Here is an 18,651-nt window from a genome sequence, read left to right as displayed (position 1 = left end):
CATCTGAGTCAATGGGCTACTCCACTGCCAAAAAGACAGATCATGGTCAAGCAAATAATTTTTGTTTCAAAATAATCTATTTGTTTTATGATGTAGCCTAACCTTTGCAGATGATTTCTCATCTTTTGCTATTAGGAATGTCCAACCGTTCCAGGTTACACAAATATGGGTCAGCTGAATGTAGGCTAGTTTACCTCCTAGTGTTAAACTCCGTGATTACAAATACTTCACAACTTGTATAGTAAAGTGACATTTGATGTAGACTTCATAAGATATTCATGAAATATATACAAAGGCTGGAAAGAAAAACGGCAATGCTGCTTTGCGATTGTTGGACTTTTATTTTGACAAGTTGTCGTCGTTCTGTCTTGCACATTCATGAAAGGTTTGGTATGAATGTTGAGTCATGTCTCATGAAACAGTCATGAATGCTTTATGTGCAGTTTATGACAGCTGCTATGAATGTGTTATGAACTCACCCGTCAAGTAAAGTGTTACCATGCTTTCTAACCAGTGCAAGCAATGCTTTGGTTGGCTGTCTCTCATTAAAGGGGTGGTTCAGGATTTTGGACATAGGACCTCATTTCCAAGTAAGCAAGTGTGATATTTATCAGTGGAGACCGTTTTCAACACGTTTCATCCAGTCGTTCTAATTGCAGAGTTCGCAGGTGCTAGGCTAGCGCAAGTAAACGGTATGTGCTAGCCTGCCACTAAAAACAGTCTTACCCACTCCAAAGTACACCCAAGGCAACTAAATTATAACGCCAGACTATCGATGTAAATGTCTGTATTGATAGTTTTATTTCTAACATTATTCTATCCTTGCATTTCAACGATCGCATTACATTTTAAGGGACTAGTGTCTTAGCAGCGGCGGAATTATACTTGCTCCAGTTAGTAGTACTGCGCCAAAAAGTAAACAGTAAAGCGCACTCCAATGGGGATACCTAGTAGTAGCCTTGGTAATATCAGTCTGCCGCTGAGATGCAAACTACCAACTTCAGGGAACAAAGTATAACTATTGCAACGGGATGCGAGGGTAGTTGTATTTCTTACACTATTCTATCAACACAGACATTTACATCGATTGTCTGGAATTTGCCTCGAGTGTCCTTTGGAGTAGGTAAGACTGTTTTTAGTGGCAGGCTAGCACATACCGTTGACTTGCGCTAGCCTAGCACCTGTGAACTCTGCAATTAGAACGACTGGATGAAACGTGTTGAAAACGGTCTCCACTGATAAATATCACACTTGCTTACTTGGAAATGAGGTCCTATGTCCAAAATCCTGAACCACCCCTTTAAGTGGCTGACTTATTGAAATGAAAGCCCACCAGGATTTCAAAGAACACAGTCATTGGGAAAGGGATGTGCCTCAGTGCTGTATTAATGATTAATGAGACATTATGTTGTCACTGATTGTCAGAACACATAAATACCCTGGGTAAACCTGATTGGGTCAGAGTAGTAGTTTATTCTGAGGGACGGCCCTGGGTAAATCTAATTGGGTCAGAGTAGAACACAAGGACACCAAGAGGCAGGAGTGTCCAGAGAGCTAATACAAAGATATGAGACTAACTAAAGGTGGGTTGACCATACACCTCACTACATAAAACATCATGATTGTAATTGAAGTGCTGATGTAAGCGCATCTGTAATTTGTATTAAAGATTGAAATGTGTTGTCTTGAAATACTTGAAAATACACACACACACACACACACACACACACATACCTGTCCCAGGCATTGCTCAGATTTACTTTCTCTGTGTGTGTGTGTGTGTGTGTCGTGGGTACCAAGGACATGGGGCATTGTTTTTAGCTTATAGATGATGAATGAAGGGCCACATGCTGCTCTGCCTCAGCACATCCTGAGCACAAAGCCTGCTTGTGAATCAAAGCCCATCTTCTATCTAATCAGTGTGTGTGTGTATGTGTGTCTAATCAGACCACGATAAGACACCTCTGAGGAGCCACCCGCCACACTGGACCTCTCCTCCTCTCAGGATATCGCAACAGGACTTTGATCTGTGTGTGTGAGTGTGTGTGTGTGTGTCTGAGTGACAAGAAAACGTCTTGGGTCAGGACACACACCTGTAGTGGAGCACAAGTGAACACACAGACTTCTTCATCTGCACATGGACTGGTGCAACAAATGCACAATTGTGGCTTTACAGCTCAACCCATCAAACGATTAGTAGCTCTAGAATTTCCATACGCTGTCACTCACTGCTGGATGTCCAGGGAGCTTCACTTCTGGATTTGGAGCCGTGATCTTGTTAGGAATCCCAGCAGAGGACAAAACCTCTTGGTCTGATGACAGGTGCCTCTCTCTGAAGCAACGAACTGATCAGGGACTGACTCTTCCACTGGAAACTTGCACACACACACACACACACACAGCTACCATGGCAGAGGCCCAGGACGAGGTGGTGTGTGAGCCGCGGCGGCGGCTGGACTACAGGGTCCAGCGGGAGGTGCTGGACGAGCTCTGTGTGGAGGACATGGCGGAGAAGACACAGTCCACAAACCAGCTGGTGGAAAAACTCAAAGACTCAGTCAGGTGGGGCACCGCAACCTCCTCATAAACTCACACAGAGCACTTTCACAACCAGTAAAGTAATCGGCCATTCCTATTGGTTTGAATGGCTATTACATGGCACCTTCTGCTTTTGTGAAATGCCATAAACAGCTCAAACATGCCTCTGTATCTCCATCAGTGCCAGGCTTTGTCTGCTCTGTTTCAGTGCAATGCTATACTTATACATAATGCACTAGCAATGTAAAACATCAGCACAACGGATGTTGTATGTCTGTTGTAAACTTTTCTCCCAGCTGTGTGAGAGAGATTAGTCTCATGAGTGCCCTCTAGTGGCAGATGGGTCAGGATGGCCATGCTACTTTTAAGTATTTTTTCACTGGTTGGCTTGGTTTCTAATATTCTGCAGGGGAAACAGTGCACTGTTCTTTTCCCCAGCTGTCATTCACATGTCTTCCTTTGTATGATTTCTAATGCCATTTTAAAGCGCCCTTGCACTCTGGGCTTGTTTGGTTTTACAGTCATTCATTGTCACTTATAACCAGTGAAAACCTACCTGTAGCTTCCCTTTTAGATAATCATTTTCTATGTTCAGGCAAAGAGAAAGCCACATTCTTTTTCCTGCTCCTTGTGTTGCTGAGTTACACTGCTATTTTCCGCGTCTGGACAATTTCAAGGACGGCAATTATTCTGTCACTCAAAACCTCTCAAACGGCTTGTCTTATTGTCTTAAGGTCGTATACTAAATAGACAAGGTGTTCACATTTCTAGCTTATGTAAAAAAACCATTATATCAACCTGTGTGTGTGTGCGTGTGCTTGTGTGCGTGTGTGTGTATGTGCGTGTGTGTGTATGTGCGTGTGTGTGTGTGTGTAGGTGTTCTGGTCCCCGGCTGAAGAGCTGCTTCTTCTCCTGTGTTCCTGTGTTGTCGTGGCTGCCTCGTTACCCCCTCAGACAGAATGCCATCGGAGACCTCATCTCAGGCATCAGTGTGGGAATCATGCACCTGCCCCAGGGTCAGACTATTCATTCAAATGAGAACCATTTCCTCTTCTATATATTATTGGTCTGCTTTGAATCTGTCATAGGTCACTTAGTGTGTGTGTCCCTCTGTGTCCATCTGTAGGCATGGCATATGCCCTGCTGGCCGCTGTGCCTCCGGTGTTTGGCCTCTACTCCTCTTTCTACCCCATCCTCCTCTACTTCATCTTCGGGACATCCAAACACATCTCCGTGGGTAAGCTACACTGTACAGCACAACACTAGATATGGCCACTGTTTTGCCACTCTTTTACTTATTGAAATTAATTGATTATTTAGATGAAGCGTGTGTGTGTGTGTGTGTTTCATAGTTTATATTATTTATAGCCCTATCTATTACAGTTTAGGTTATTCATTCAGATTATGTTTGAAGTCTTATCAAGCGTGCGTGTGTGTGTGCGTGCATGCGTGTGTTCATGTGTCCGTGCGTGTGTGTGTGTGTGTGTGCATGTGTATTTTTCAGGCACCTATGCGGTCATGAGTGTGATGATTGGCAGCACCACGGAGCGCTTGGCCCCCGACTCTGACTTCATGGTGTGGGATAATGTGTCCAACAGCAGTATAGTGGACTTCATTAGCCGGGATGCAGAGAGGGTAAAGGTCGCTGCCGCGGTGACCTTCATGTCAGGCGTATTCCAGGTGTGTGTTGGTTATTGCTGCAGGGTGTTGCCCAATTTTATACTTCATCTGAAAGTAATATTGATTTTGGGGGGTTTTGTGTGTGTGTGTGTGTGTGTGTGTGTGTGTGTGTGTGTGTGTAGCTGCTTCTAGGCCTGGTGCAGTTTGGCTTTGTGGTGACGTACTTGTCCGAGCCCCTGGTGAGGGGTTACACCACAGGAGCTGCCATCCACGTCATCGTGTCCCAGCTCAAATACACTTTTGGCATCAGCCCTCAACGCTACAGTGGCCCTTTCGCTCTCGTATATGTAAGTGTACACACATGCATCACACACACACACACACACACACACACACACACACACACACACACACACACACACACACACACACACACACACACAAAGCTCTCATGGCCTTGAAAGGTAAAAACCTTGATGGACCTAATGTAGTGACCGTGATTCTTGAGTAAAGAACACCCTAAAAACATTAGATACACATATTTTTTTAGCTAAAACACTTCCCCCTAAATATAGGTTTAAGTCTTCTATATCACCCCAAACTCACCTCTGCTCTCTTCCTCCATGCCTCTCCCTGTGCAGACGGTGTTAGAGGTGTGCTCACTGTTGCCGGACACTAACATAGGCACTCTGGTGGTCAGCATTGTGTCCATTGTTGGGCTCATCATCGCCAAAGAGCTCAGCACTCTCGTGGCCCGCAAGCTTCCTGTGCCCATTCCTGTGGAGCTCATCGCCGTGAGTGCCATTTCACACTCACGCTCACACTCACACTCACACTCACGCTCACACTCGCTCTGTCCATGTCTCGATTATTAGGTGTGCAGCAGAAAGTTAGATGCACATATTGATCCTACCCAGAAAGGTCATCCATTATACTATGGACACGATTTAGATTGAGTTTCATTCTGGAAAAATGTCAAATATGTCTGGCAGTGTGTAAAATCTGATGTTACCGAGTATAGATGTTATCTCCTGCTGAAAGGCTTGCTGCATTTCGTTGAGATTTCCATCTCACAGTTCACAGCACAGGAGGAATGAATGAAGCTCTATATGCTTACTGAAAATTTACTGAAGCCTAACAAGCCTGCATTTATTCCTGATTTTAACTGTGACTCTCTCTCTTTCTCTCTCTCTGTGTGTGTGTGTGTGTGTGTGTGTGTGTGTGACCAGGTCATTCTCGCCACAGTTATCTCCTGGCAAGTTGACCTGTCTCTGAACTATAAAGTTGAGGTGGTGGGGGAGATTCCATCAGGGTAAAACAAACAATGACATACATAATATAATATGCTATTCAGACGAATACAATGTAAAAGACAGCTGACACTTCCTATGTATGCTCCTTTGGTGTCTAGTGAATACATATATAGTATGTAGGTTACTCATGTGTGGCTTAAATGACTTACTTCCACACAATTACCCATAAGTACTCATCTATCTTTCTCTCTCTCTCTCTCTCTCTCTCTCTCTCTCTCTCTCTGCATCTCTGTCTGTTTTTTTCTGACTACTGTCTAGACTCCAGCCCCAGTTTTCCCAAAGGCCTCTCTGTTTGGTCAAGTGATTGGGGATGCTTTTGCTCTGGCAGTGGTTGGTTATGGCATTGCCATCTCCCTTGGTCGGACATTTGCCCTTAAGTATGGATACAAGGTGGACAGCAACCAGGTGAGAAAGCTGGTTGACTTGTCATTCTTTCTACCTAATTCATATTCAATGTGTCAGTGGATGGCTCAGTCTTCTTGAATAGCAGAGGTGAAAAAAACAAAAAGGGCACCTATGTCACAACCTGTGTTATTTAGCTGCAAGTATAGACCATTTTAAGGGGCACCTTATGGTGTTGCATCACTTGCAATTATCATTTACAAAACTAAAAGGGCCAGCTAATGGGCCACTTTTCAACCATGGGCGTACAATAACGCGTTATTTCCCTAACTCATGTAGGTTTTGCTGCATTTGATTTATTGGACTAATTAGACCTACACTGCCACATAAGGGAAATAAACTATTTCACCAATCCCACATGGGGATTAGTCACATGGCCTCAGACAACTCATGAGAAAACTGAAACTGGATCAAAGTCAAACTGCTGTTTTGACATCTCTTTTGTTTTCAAGCCACACAGAACAAGACCTGCCATACTTAGTGATTTCAATCTCTGATTACTCTGAAACATTTACGTAAGAGTTAGCTAACCAAGCGTGACAAAATCCCATCCATCCAGAGCCAAGCCTCTCTATGTGACAGCCGTGCTACAGTATGTAGGCTACATGATTTCAACATTTAAAGGTTAATGCTTTTATAGTGTCCACCTTAGACCTACCACTGTGTGCTACAGCTCACTCTAACCCCACTCTCCACTCCAGGAGCTGATAGCCCTGGGGCTCAGTAACGCAGTCGGAGGGATGTTCCAGTGCTTTGCTATCAGCTGCTCCATGTCCCGCAGTATGGTGCAGGTCAGCACTGGAGGAAAAACCCAGGTGAGGGTCACTATGGGTCCACTGGACCTGACTGGAGTGCTACACTTTAGCCACACCTCTACTTACACACACCTTAAATGAGCCATGATGGCGGATCTGATTCTTATTTAATTATGATTTGTTTGATATCACTATAAGTGTTTAGTTGTTAAAGTTCATCCGATATTCACAATACATACACAAGTTCTGAAAGGTGGTACTGCCCTATGCATGAATACATCTATTGGAAGTATACAGGATACACTGTGAAAATGGATATGACAGAAAGTCACATATTGATATTCTAGAATCATTTTGTAGACAACAGATATGTTACTGATATTGCACTTTTCACATACCATAGGATGTCAAAGTTGTTTTAACATTAACTATTCTATAACTATATACTTCTAACTGAAGTAGAACATGAAATGACATGTCCACATATAGCTTCTAGCTGTTAGGAATTAGGAGCCTCTGTGAAGTGTTGCTTCTGAAGCAGTCACTTTAGCAATTACTCTCCTCCATCTCGGGGAGAGACAGAATTACCACGGTCTGCATGAAATGATCAAGCTGCTGTGAGAATTGACTCACCTTCCATCAGCCGGCCCTGTTGATGTTCACTGCCACATTTCTTTTGGCCAGGTGGCTGGGGCTCTCTCAGCTGTAGTCATCTTAGTCATCCTGCTATGGATCGGATCGCTATTTGAACAGCTTCCAAAGGTGCAGTAGGAATGAATTTGTGTGTGTGTGTGTGTGTGTGTGAGAGAGAGAGAGAGAGAGAGAGTAATTTCCACTCACTCCTGCCATGTGCCTATATTTTACTTATGTACAGAATGCACAAAGCATGCAGACTAAGTGTGTGTGTGTGTGTGTGTGTATGTGTGTGTTTGTGTGTGTGTGTGTGTGTGTGTGTATGTCCTTAGGCTGTTCTGGCAGCCATCATTTATGTCAACCTCCATGGAATGATGAAGCAATTTGGTGACATCAAAACCCTGTGGAACAGCAACAGAGTGGACATGGTAAGGGGGAGCTTGGGAAATCAATGAGGCAAACAGAAAGCTGAGAAAGAGGAAGCGTGCGGTGTGACTGATGACTGACAGCTCTCGTTTCCCTCCGGATCTGTCCATCTCTAGCTGGTGTGGGTGATGACCCTTATCCTGACAGTGCTGTTCAATCCTGACCTGGGCCTGGCCGCCTCCATAGCCTTGTCCATCCTCACCGTCATCTTCAGAACTCAGCTGTGAGCCCTCACACACACACACACACTCACTCGCACGCACGCACTTCACACACGCACGCACGCACGCACGCACGCACACACACACACACACACACACACACTCGCACTTCACACACACACACACACTCACGCACACACACACTTCACACACACATTCACACACACGCACGCACGACGCACTTCACGCACACACTTCACACACACACACTCGCACTTCACACACACACACACACACACACTCACGCACGCACACACTTAACACACACATTCACACACACGCACGCACGCACTTCACGCACGCACTTCACACACACACACACATTCACACACGCACGCACGCACGCACGCACGCACTTCACGCAAACACACACGCACGCACACACGCACGCACACACACACACACGCGCAAGCACGCGCGCACTTCACGCAAACGCACGCACACACGCACACACACACACACACACACACACACACACACAAGAAGAGCGCCACACAAGACATCCACTTGTTTCATCCATTTACTCACTCACTCACTTATTCTCCTTCTTAGAAATATTACAGTGTTCCTGTAATTCAACTGTGTCAGTTCCAGGAATAACAAACTGCCATAGAAACACTGACATGCTACATAGGATCTGTATGGTGGTGTAAACCAGATAACAAACTGCCATAGGCAACACTGACATGCTACATAGGATCTGTATGGTGGTGTAAAGCTTTTGGGCTGAAAGACTGATAAATAATGTCAATGCTATGTGTTGCCTGTGTGAATGTTTCAGGCCTAAGTACTCCCTGCTCGGACAGGTTCCTGGAACCGATATTTACAGACCCATAGAGGACTATAATCAGGTAACCATGACGACATTGCACTAATGTGGGCTGCGGAATTATAGGTGCTGTGTAGTGGATGGCTGGCATTGGAATGATGACAGGAGTCATGCAGGAGCGTTTGACAGTTTCACAAGGGTGTGGAGGCCTCATACAAGTTTTGCTATTTCGAGGCTTTGTGTAAATAATGCACGTGACAGAGATTGAGAGTTCAGTGTGCTGTGTCTCTCAGGTGAAAGAGATTCCAGAGTTGGTGATCTTCCGCTCCTCAGCCACTCTCTATTTTGCCAATGCTGAAATGTACGCCGATGCCCTAGCAGAGAAGGTTGGTTTACCAGACACACACACCCATAGGCTACTGCATTGTGTGCATACTTCACATTCTGTGGATTTAGTCGCAAAGCTCATGTGTGTGAAAGTTCACGTCACTGTGTTCCAGAGTGGGGTGGACATCGCCAAGCTGCTGTCCCACAGAAAGAAGCTGGAGTCCAAGAGGAAGAGAAAAGAGAAGAAGGAGGCCAAAAAGGCTAAGAAGCAGGCCATGAAGGAAATGACCGAACGTGTACGTGGGTCCTAAATAAATCCGTATATTTGTCAGTGTGTGCGGCTGTGTGAATGCACAGGAACCTGATATCAGCTGTGGTGGTGTGTGTGTGCAGGAAAGTGAGTCGGATGACTCAGTGAAGGAGCAGGTGGTGTTCACCATTGAGGCGGAGACGAAGCCTGGACCCATCCTCCCTCGCGCCATCATCCTAGAGCTGAGTGCGTGTAACTTCCTGGATACGGTGGGAGTCAAGACCCTCAGCAATGTGAGTCACCATCTTGCTCACTCTCTACACCCCTCCACCCAATCCACTGACATGGGGAAACAGGAGCATAAACAACTCTTGATTTGTTTACAAGCTATGGCACCAATTTATCTCAGTATCATAACCCCCCGCCCCTCTCTCTCTCTCTCTCTCTCAAGATTCGTAAGGACCATGGTGAGGTGGGAGTGCAAGTACTTCTGGCTGGTTGTCAAAGTGAGTGATTTCTCATTTCCACAGTTGTTTATGATGTTGAACTTGATTCTCCAACTGGGACATGTTTTAGTTAGAAGCACTGTTATTGGTAAACTGTATCATTGAATTGACTAAACAAAATGCTCAAAACTTGGGTCATAGCTATTTGCTTGCTAACTTGCTATTCTGAGCCCCCAAGGTTGTGGGGTTGAGTCCAGGCCAGAGCGTCACTGAGCTGTCAGCACAATGCAGATTACACATACATTGACTGCACATACCAAGAGGAAATGTCAGCCCTCAGTTTTACTACCAGACCTTTGTGGTCATGTCAGAAAGACAGAGACAAAGACTGTTGGTCTGTCTACGTGCACCGCACTTCCTGTTGATGAGCCTCAGCCCAAATAAGAGACGATCTTGATCATCGCTCTAATTAGGGCTCATTTAGCATAATCACAGATCACGTTCTGTAATCATCAGTTCTCATGATGTGCTGCTACTAAAGTACCGGAACACACACACACACACACACACAGTCACACACACATAAACAAACACATTTATTCCCTCTTTTTTCTCCTCTCTCTCTCTCTCTCTCTCTGTGCTGTCTCCCTGCAGGCTGTGTGGTGGAGAGTCTGGAGAAGGGCGGGTTCTTCAGTGAAAAAGTGACCAAAGCAATCCTTTTCACGTCTGTGCACGATGCCGTACTATACTGCAACGCAGATAGACAGGAAGAGGTGAGTTACATGTCAAAGATGTTAACATGCTTCTGCGTCAACTACGCAGTAGCTACGGCATCACTCCTACGGCGTCATGACCCTTTTATGGTTCTGCGTCGGGTCATTTGCATCGCAGTGCATTTCACCGCCATAACGCTTGGGGGTGTGTGGCTTCGAAGCTCGGTGTCGCCTGTGTCTGCGTCGCTCACCACCGAAACCATAGACTGTAATGACCGAAACGGCACTCAGAATGGCAAACCCCATAGACGTCGTGCTAAAATATTAATCTTATTTGTTCGGCCTTTTTCTGCTAGATTAGATTAGATTAGATTAGATTTAGATTTTGTAAAAAGTATTGAGAAATAGACACAGTAAAATCCATTGACCTAGTTACTGTAAACAGCAAATAAGTCTGAGGTTATTTGTGAGGTGTCTGCCAGCCAGTTTAAGTTATGTTGCCCACACAGTACTGCTTGCTGGCGAAGTGCTAATTTCAAAACGTACTGACATTTTACAAATGGGGGGGTCGGAGAGGGGTTCGCAGCGACGCAGAGGGGTCTGCGGGGGAACGCCGTCGATTTGACGCAGAAGCATAAAACAGGCTTTACACTCACTCACTCACTCACACACACACACACACACACACTATAGCAGTGCAAGGATAGGTTTGAAGTAGTAGGGTCACAGCCATTGGTCCAGTATTATGTTAGGCCACAGTCCAGACTGGGGCATGGAGGGAGGGGTTGTGCATATGGGCTAATACAGCCAGTAAACAGTGTAGACAGTGTAAGTAGTACACAGTGGGCCAGTGGACAGTCAGTACACAAACATTGTTATAGGAGGTAGTGAAAGTGGAGGAGAGGGTGGAGAGGCAAACTGACTATGAAGAGAAATCTATCTCCTTTTCCCTTTAGTGAAGCATTGAAGAGTTGTATGGCCCTGGGGACAAATGACTTCCTCAGTCTGTAGTTGTGCATGGCAGTGAGCGTAGTCTCCAGCTGGTCAAGCTCTTCTGCTTTATGATAGTGCTGTGGAGTGGATGACACTCATTGTCCAAAATGTTGATCAGTTTGTTCAGGGTCCTTTTGTCTGATATTGAATTGATGCAATCCAGTTCAGCTCCCACATCAGAGCCAGCTTTCCTTACTAGCCTATCTAGTCGCCCAGCATCCCTCTTCTTAGTGCTTCCTCCCCGGCATACCACAGCATAGAAGACGGCGCTTGCAACAACAGACTGGTAAAATATCCAGAGGAGCTTGCTGCAGACAATGAAGGACTGCAGCCTCCTAAGGAAGTCCAGCCTGCTCTGCCCTTTCTTGTAGAGTGCTTCAGTGTTGGCTGACCAGTCCAGTTTATTATCCAGGTGTATCCCCAGATACTTGTAAGTGTTTACCATCTCCACATTGACCCCCTCAACAGAGACTGGCAGGCTTAGACCTACAGAAATCCACCACCATCTCCTTGGTCTTTGAAGTGTTGAGTTGAAGATGGTTGAGTTTGCACCATTGCACAAAGTCCTCCATCAGGCTCCTGTATTCCTCCTCCTGCCCATCCCTGATACACCCCACAATTGCAGTATCGTCCAAAAACTTCTGCATGTGGCATGACTCTGTGTTGTAGCAGAAGTCAGATGTGTACAGGGTGAACAGGACTGGAGAGAGCACTGTTCCTGTGGAGCTCCGGTGCTGCTGATCACAGTGTCAGAGAGGCAGTTCTTCAATCTGACGAACTGTGGCCGCTCTGTCAGGTAGTCTATAATCCAGGATACTAGGTAAGCATCCACACCATCTGCAGGAGCTTGTCGCCCAGTCTGAGGGGTTGGATGGTGTTAAAAGCACTGGAGAAGTCAAAGAACATGATTCTCACAGCACTTTTCCCCTTGTCCATGTGAGAATGCGTCCTGTGTAGGAGATATCTGATGGCATCGTCCACGGCCACTTTCTCCTGGTATGCAAACTAGAGGGAATCAATTGTCGCTCCGATCCCATCCCAATCCCATTAAAATACTCCCGTCATATCGATCAACGTGACTACCCCGCCCTCAAAATAAATCCTGTCCTGCAAAATCCAGAGAGAAAGACTCCCGAATCCCGTCCTGCTCCCGTTTCCTTCCCTATGTTGTCTAAAGTTAGCAGACTCTGTTGCCCCCCGTAGCGTGTTTGGTTAATCACGGTCAAATCACTGAGGTTGCCTTGGAAATTTAGGCTACACTATACATGCATTACCCAGACCTAGGCGATTTCATTACGTAATTCCTGACGGAGATCTTCTCATACTCAAAACACTCGCTGCCTTATGCATACTGATGCTGATGGATTGACTTTTGAACAGGGCAGCTGCTTTGTCTTGCTCTGATAGGCTACTCTGCGGCTAGCAGTAGCCAATCAACAAACGTACAGCGAGTTGTAAGTGGTTCCCTTTTCTAAGTATATTTTTTGGGGCTTTTTATGCCTTTTTTAATGAGATAGGACAGTGGAGAATGACAGGAGGCGAGTGGGAGAGAGAGTCGGGGTGGGATCCGGAAAGGACCACGGGGCGGGAATCGAACCCAGGTCGCCGGCGTACGGTGCAGGTGCCCCAGCCAGTCGCGCCACAGCCGGGGCCAATGGTTCCCTTTTCTAAAACGAAATGTCTCACAATCTTTGGGTGCACTCACCATTTTGCAGCGTAATTTTTTTATTTAATCTCCGGCTCCGTACCGCTCCCGTTGATTGCTATGTTCTATCCCGTCCCTATCACGTTACCAACAGTGAAACTGACTCCCGTCCTGCGGGAATACCGTGACCCGCGGGAGCCCCCAAAAATTGTCACCCTCTAATACAAACTGAGCAGGTCTAGTGCATGGCCTGCACCGGCCGGCCTGTAGTCATTGAGCTCACTTGGGTGTGGCTTCTTGGGGACGGGGGTGAGACATGACATCTTCCACAGTGTTGGGACTCTTCCGAGATGGAGACTCAGGTTGAAGATGTGCTTCAGTGGCTCCCCCAGTTCAGCAGCACAGCCCTGAGCAGCCTTGGACACAGTCTGTAAGGCCTGACTTCCTTCCTGGGGTGGAGTTTCCTCAGCTGTCCTCTAACTTGATCTCCCGTGATGATGGGGGTCTGGTGGCTGGAGACTGGTGGCTGGTGACTAAGGGCCTGTCCACACGGAGACGCTTTTTAGGTTAAACGCAGAGGTTTTGCTTCGTCTTGGCCGAGCGTCCAAGCGAATCCTGTAAGCGCACTGCCCGAAACCGCACTTTTTCTGAAACCTGGTCCCAGAGTGGAGAAATCTGAAACCGTAGCCCATTTGAGTTCGTTTTAGACAGCGAAACCAAGACATCCTGCTTAGCGTATCGATGATGTCATCGCCACACCTCAGCTGCCCTGGACTTGCACTTATAGTATTGCCTAACAATACTAGTTTTCATACATGACATTACCTACGATTACACTCCGTTAAGATAAATATCACAACTGATGCTGCGCAGCGCCGATATCTTATGACTTGGTGGACTGAACACTGTTTTTCCCGGTGTTTTTTTATGCATTCTAGCTACTGTCAGTGACGCGAGAGAACTTAAGTTATTAGGAAAGTGCGGTGTAAGTTTAGGCTACATTCATTTGCGCGTAGTGCCAGTGTTATTCATTTATTTTACATGTCTTACAACATATATACATGCATTCACAGTCGAGTGAAATCAGATATAAGCATACAAAGGCGCTTAGAACTCCGCGTTAAGCCGATGGTAGCACACTGAATCTGAATGCACGATTTGATGCAGGCAAAAGTATTGACTCTTACTAACGAAGGTTTTATAGCAATATTATAAATGTGGCGACAGAATAGCCTAGAACTTGGGTAAGCCTTGCGTTTAGTAGCCTAATTGCAGTGATAGCCAAAACTAATGTGAATCACGGACTATCCTACAACCAAAGAAAGTAAAGGTGATTAGTAGGCCTACCTGCGTTAGCCAAATAAAGGACGGGGCTGCACCCTTAACAAACTGTAAAATAAAGTTTATTAGTTTTACAGTTGGCTACAGTTGACAGTTCACCATCAGTCCACACAAACAATTCTGGTTTCCTTGCACTAGCCATTTAGCGTAGCCTATTCTGTCTGTTTTAAAGCGCCGCGTTTTGCAAGTTTTGGTGAATTTCTGTAAAGACACAGTGCCACCTATAGGGCCGTGTTGAGATGGATCCGTTTGGGTATTAAATATTCTTGATACGGTTCCAGGGAAGACGGAGGAAAAAAAGATCGGTTTGGTACGTGTGGACTAGGCCTAAAGTCAGTGTAGCTGCACTGTTCGTGGTCACCTTGTGGGGGAGGGGTGTATCAGCCTTTGATGGTGGGGGTGAGGGTTAGAGTGAGAGTGAGGGGGGAGGTGTGGGTTGGGCAGTCAGCAGAGGGTGGTGGACAGACCACTGCCACTGGAGCTTGGCAGTTGAATCTGTTGTAGAAATGGTTCAACTGGTTCGCCCTGTCCAGATCTCCCACCGCAGAGCTGCTACTCTTCCTAAAGCCAGTGATGGTCTACATTCCTCCCCAGTCCTCCTTCATGTTGTTCTCCTGCAGCTTTCTTTCCACCATCCTTCTGTAATCCTCCTTAGCCTCTTTCAGCCTGGCTTTGAGTTCCCCCAGTACACGCCTCAGCTCTGCCTGGTCCCCCTCTCTGAACGCCATCTTTTTTCCTATTGAGAAGGGTCTTGACATTGCTGGTTATCCAAGGCTTGCTGTTTGGAAAGCAGCGTACAGTTGTAATGGGAACACCAATGTCCACACAGAAGTTCAGGTAGTCGGTAGTGCAGTGTGTGGGCCCCTCAATGTCCTCACCTACGTCCAGGTAGTCGATAGTGCAGTGTGTGGCCCCCTCAATGTCCTCACCTACGTTCAGGTAGTCAGTAGTGCAGTGTGTGACGCCCTCAATGTCCTCACCGTGTGACTGCTGGAGCACATTCCAGTCTGTGGATTCAAAACAGTCCCTCAGGGCCTCCTCTGCGTCAGGGGACCACTTCCTGAAGGAGCGTGTGCTGGTTGGTTCTCTGCGGACATGTATAGCGGCTATAGGAAAACCAGGTTATGATCTGATTTCTCAAGTGGTGGCAGTGGGGTGGCAATGTAAACATCATTTGTATTGCCATACAAATGACGGTCAAATGATGGTACAAAGGTCAATAAAAATGGGATGACACTGCTTCAACATGCACTCTCTTTGCTTTTTGTTTTTCAGGACATGAAAGCAACGCAGCTTTGAATTCTGAGTATTGGCGGACACACACACACACACACACACACACACACACACACACACACAAACACACAAAACACACACACACACACACACACACAGGCGCACACAGAGATGGCACACTTCAGAGGGGAAGTGCTCTGAGACAGCACATCTCCTGTCTCTACTCCTCTAATTGCCTTCATTTTGTGTTTGTATTGCAGCTTATGTAACTAAATGATTTTGGCCCACTATGAAATGAAAATAGCTTCCCACTGCTGAGATCCCTGCTGGTCTGTGTTTAGGGCGACAGCTTATGTTTGTTTCTCTCGCTCCTACCAAGAGGAATTTGTGAACATTTTCAACAGCTCAAGACCTGCATTAAACTTTATGTTTATGTCAATCATAAACCATGAAACAACATGACAAGCAAACCCAGCTGAATTTGCTGGAGTGTGGTCCGATGGCTAAATTAAATCCTAGACTGGATTATCGTGCCATTTTTCCACTTGGGCCATGATTCAAATGAATGTGATATTCATAATTAAGGGCCTGACCTATCATCTGTTACTGGTCAGATTCCAAATGAGTCAATTAGATCAGTGGTTCTTAACTGGTGGGTCGGGACCCAATAGTGGGTCGCGGAACCATTCTGGGTGGGTCGTGGAGCTTGTGGTTAAAAAAAGAAGAAATCGCCCATTTCAAATAGACTTAAATTGAGATGGAATGGTGCAGAATCCACAGTGTGCGATGTTCACAATTGCTGGAACATGAGTGAAAATGCCTCATAAATAAAGTACACCTATCAAAGACAGACCTGTCAAGTACTTTAAGGTGACATCAGGAGTTGGAGACTTCACAAATGTAATGCCAAACAGCATGTTCCAAACAAATAGGCCTACAGGCACTTCGCCTGTCTTAGCGTGTAGCTCACCACATCTGTTGTCTGAACGCTATAAAATATATATGGGTCGTGACTTCATGAACATGGGAAATTTTGGGTCCCAAAGCCAGACCAGTTAAGAACCACTGGATTAGATGACCCACGCACAGTGCCTTGGTTAAAGAAGTGGTATGTGTTTTGTTAATAGCCACACAGAGCATGCTGTAGCAGGAAATGTTATGAGACACCAAACGAAATACAGATGGTTGTATATGACCAAGTGATCAGATGATCATCAGTTTGATGTTGTTTTGTGTGTGTTTTTATTTATTGATGAACATTCCCATGAATAAAAAATAGTGATATGAACATTTGATGACTCCTAACTTCTTTTTCTTTAGCCTTTAATTTCCCCAACCCTATTCTGTACCACACTGCACATGTAATTGTGTGTGTGTGTGTGTGTCTGTGTGCGTGTGCAGGGGTGTCGGACTGGGGGTAAAACCACTACTGCTTATAGGGGCCCAAGGGGAGAGGGGCCCTTGAAAAGTCTGGAATATATTTTATTTTACCTGGTTGAGGAACATGGGGATTCATCGGGACTGCCTATGCAGGGGCCCAGGATCTTGTGCTACGCCCCTGTGTGTGTGTGTGTGTGTGTGTGTGTGTGTGTGTGTGTGTGTGTGTGTGTGTGTGTGTGTGTGTGTGTGAATTTGGTTCTCTACCTCTTTTTTGTTTTCCTTTACATGGCCAAATGAGATGTGTAGAGCTACGGATGTAAATGTATACAGGAGTGTCTATATGAATTACTGCACCTGTAGTGTCCTTACACGTGCAAATGAGCTGAACAGCATGTCTGCACGCCATGCACTACCAAAACATGCCACATGAACAGGGACATGTCTATGAGTGGACTGGGGTGGGTATTGTCCACCCACATATAAGCCTTCCCCAGAGGAATCATATGTCCATTCATACGTATGAATAAAAGAGACTAGAGAGGTCACTACCTGTTTAAAACTGGTCACATTTTATCAGGGAAGAACGATGCAGCTCTCTGTATCAGTCTCTCATTACAATTTGTGTAAAATGAGCACATGATTTAGAAAACAGAGCACTACCTACTAAAACGAGTGCACTTTACTAAAATTAGTGTATTGTGATTAAGTAAACCAAGCACACTATGTAGTAAAACGAGTGCACAATATAGTAAATTGTGTGCACAATCTAGTAAAATGAGGGCTCAATTTAGTAAAACAACTGTACATTCTCTCAACATACAAAATAATCTTGCAATGACATCAACATTAAATATATATTTGACTTTAGCAGTTTGACGATTTGTTTGGTTTTGCACAGGATAATGACGCCATCAGCACAGCCCCTGGTTGTTATGAACAGCGCTGTACAGTTTTGCACAGGGTAATGACGCCATCAGCACAGCGCTGTTACAGTTTTGCACAGGGTACTGACGCCATCAGCACAGCCGTTGTTTTTTTTTTGTTGTTGCTCTCAGAATGACAAGTCCTTTTGCCATTGTTTATGAACATGCTTTGACTACTTTGTCATGTTATCAATATGACAGTTTATTCTCTAAGTATTTTCTAATGAAAAGTGCACATTTCAATTCTGATCTGAGAAATGCACCAAAGCGACTGAGGAAAACTGTACTTATCTGTCTATATGCAGGATAAGCGGTTGTGATTGGTTCCTGGGTTTTGGATGATTCGGAAACTGGCTTCAGTAATGTCTCTAGACAGACCTGCAACTTAAACAGGTTTGTCCACACACACCTTTTTAAACAACACGCATATTCACAGAGCTTCACTTTTTCCACATTTTGTTATGTTTTAGACTCATCTTAAAATGGATTCAATTAATTGTTTTTATCATCAATCTACACACAATACTCCACTGTATGTAGCCATTTATGTAGCCTAAAAGTTAGGTTACATTTTTGTTGCTGGCACCCCACAGGCCTTAATCCAAAGGCAAAGTGTTCTGCACACAGTTTCACACAGTTTCAGGTTAACTGATAATCTTGCATTCCTTTGTGGTCCTACCTCAGAGGGCTGGCTGACAACACAAAACGAAGCTGTTTAAA

General features: G+C 45.5%; 1 protein-coding gene across 1 annotated transcript; it reads left to right on the top strand.

Annotated features, from left to right (window-relative positions):
• Positions 1-1,250: 1,250 nt before the first annotated feature.
• On the top strand, positions 1,251-16,918 carry slc26a6 (solute carrier family 26 member 6). The gene is given in 19 exon segments (XM_048241866.1): positions 1,251-2,562; positions 3,415-3,554; positions 3,665-3,775; positions 4,043-4,218; positions 4,341-4,505; positions 4,800-4,952; positions 5,388-5,523; positions 5,737-5,876; positions 6,575-6,688; positions 7,313-7,390; positions 7,594-7,689; positions 7,804-7,910; positions 8,690-8,759; positions 8,971-9,063; positions 9,178-9,300; positions 9,398-9,547; positions 9,706-9,760; positions 10,355-10,473; positions 15,668-16,918. Coding segments are annotated over 19 exon segments (2,205 nt in total). The 5' UTR covers positions 1,251-2,407; the 3' UTR covers positions 15,692-16,918.
• The last annotated feature ends 1,733 nt before the right edge of the window (positions 16,919-18,651 follow it).

This window comes from Alosa alosa, chromosome 4 (assembly GCF_017589495.1).
Source record: "Alosa alosa isolate M-15738 ecotype Scorff River chromosome 4, AALO_Geno_1.1, whole genome shotgun sequence".
Lineage (NCBI taxonomy): Eukaryota > Metazoa > Chordata > Actinopteri > Clupeiformes > Clupeidae > Alosa > Alosa alosa.
Note: the sequence above shows the minus strand (reverse complement) of the source record. Positions and strands in the feature narration are given on the sequence as shown.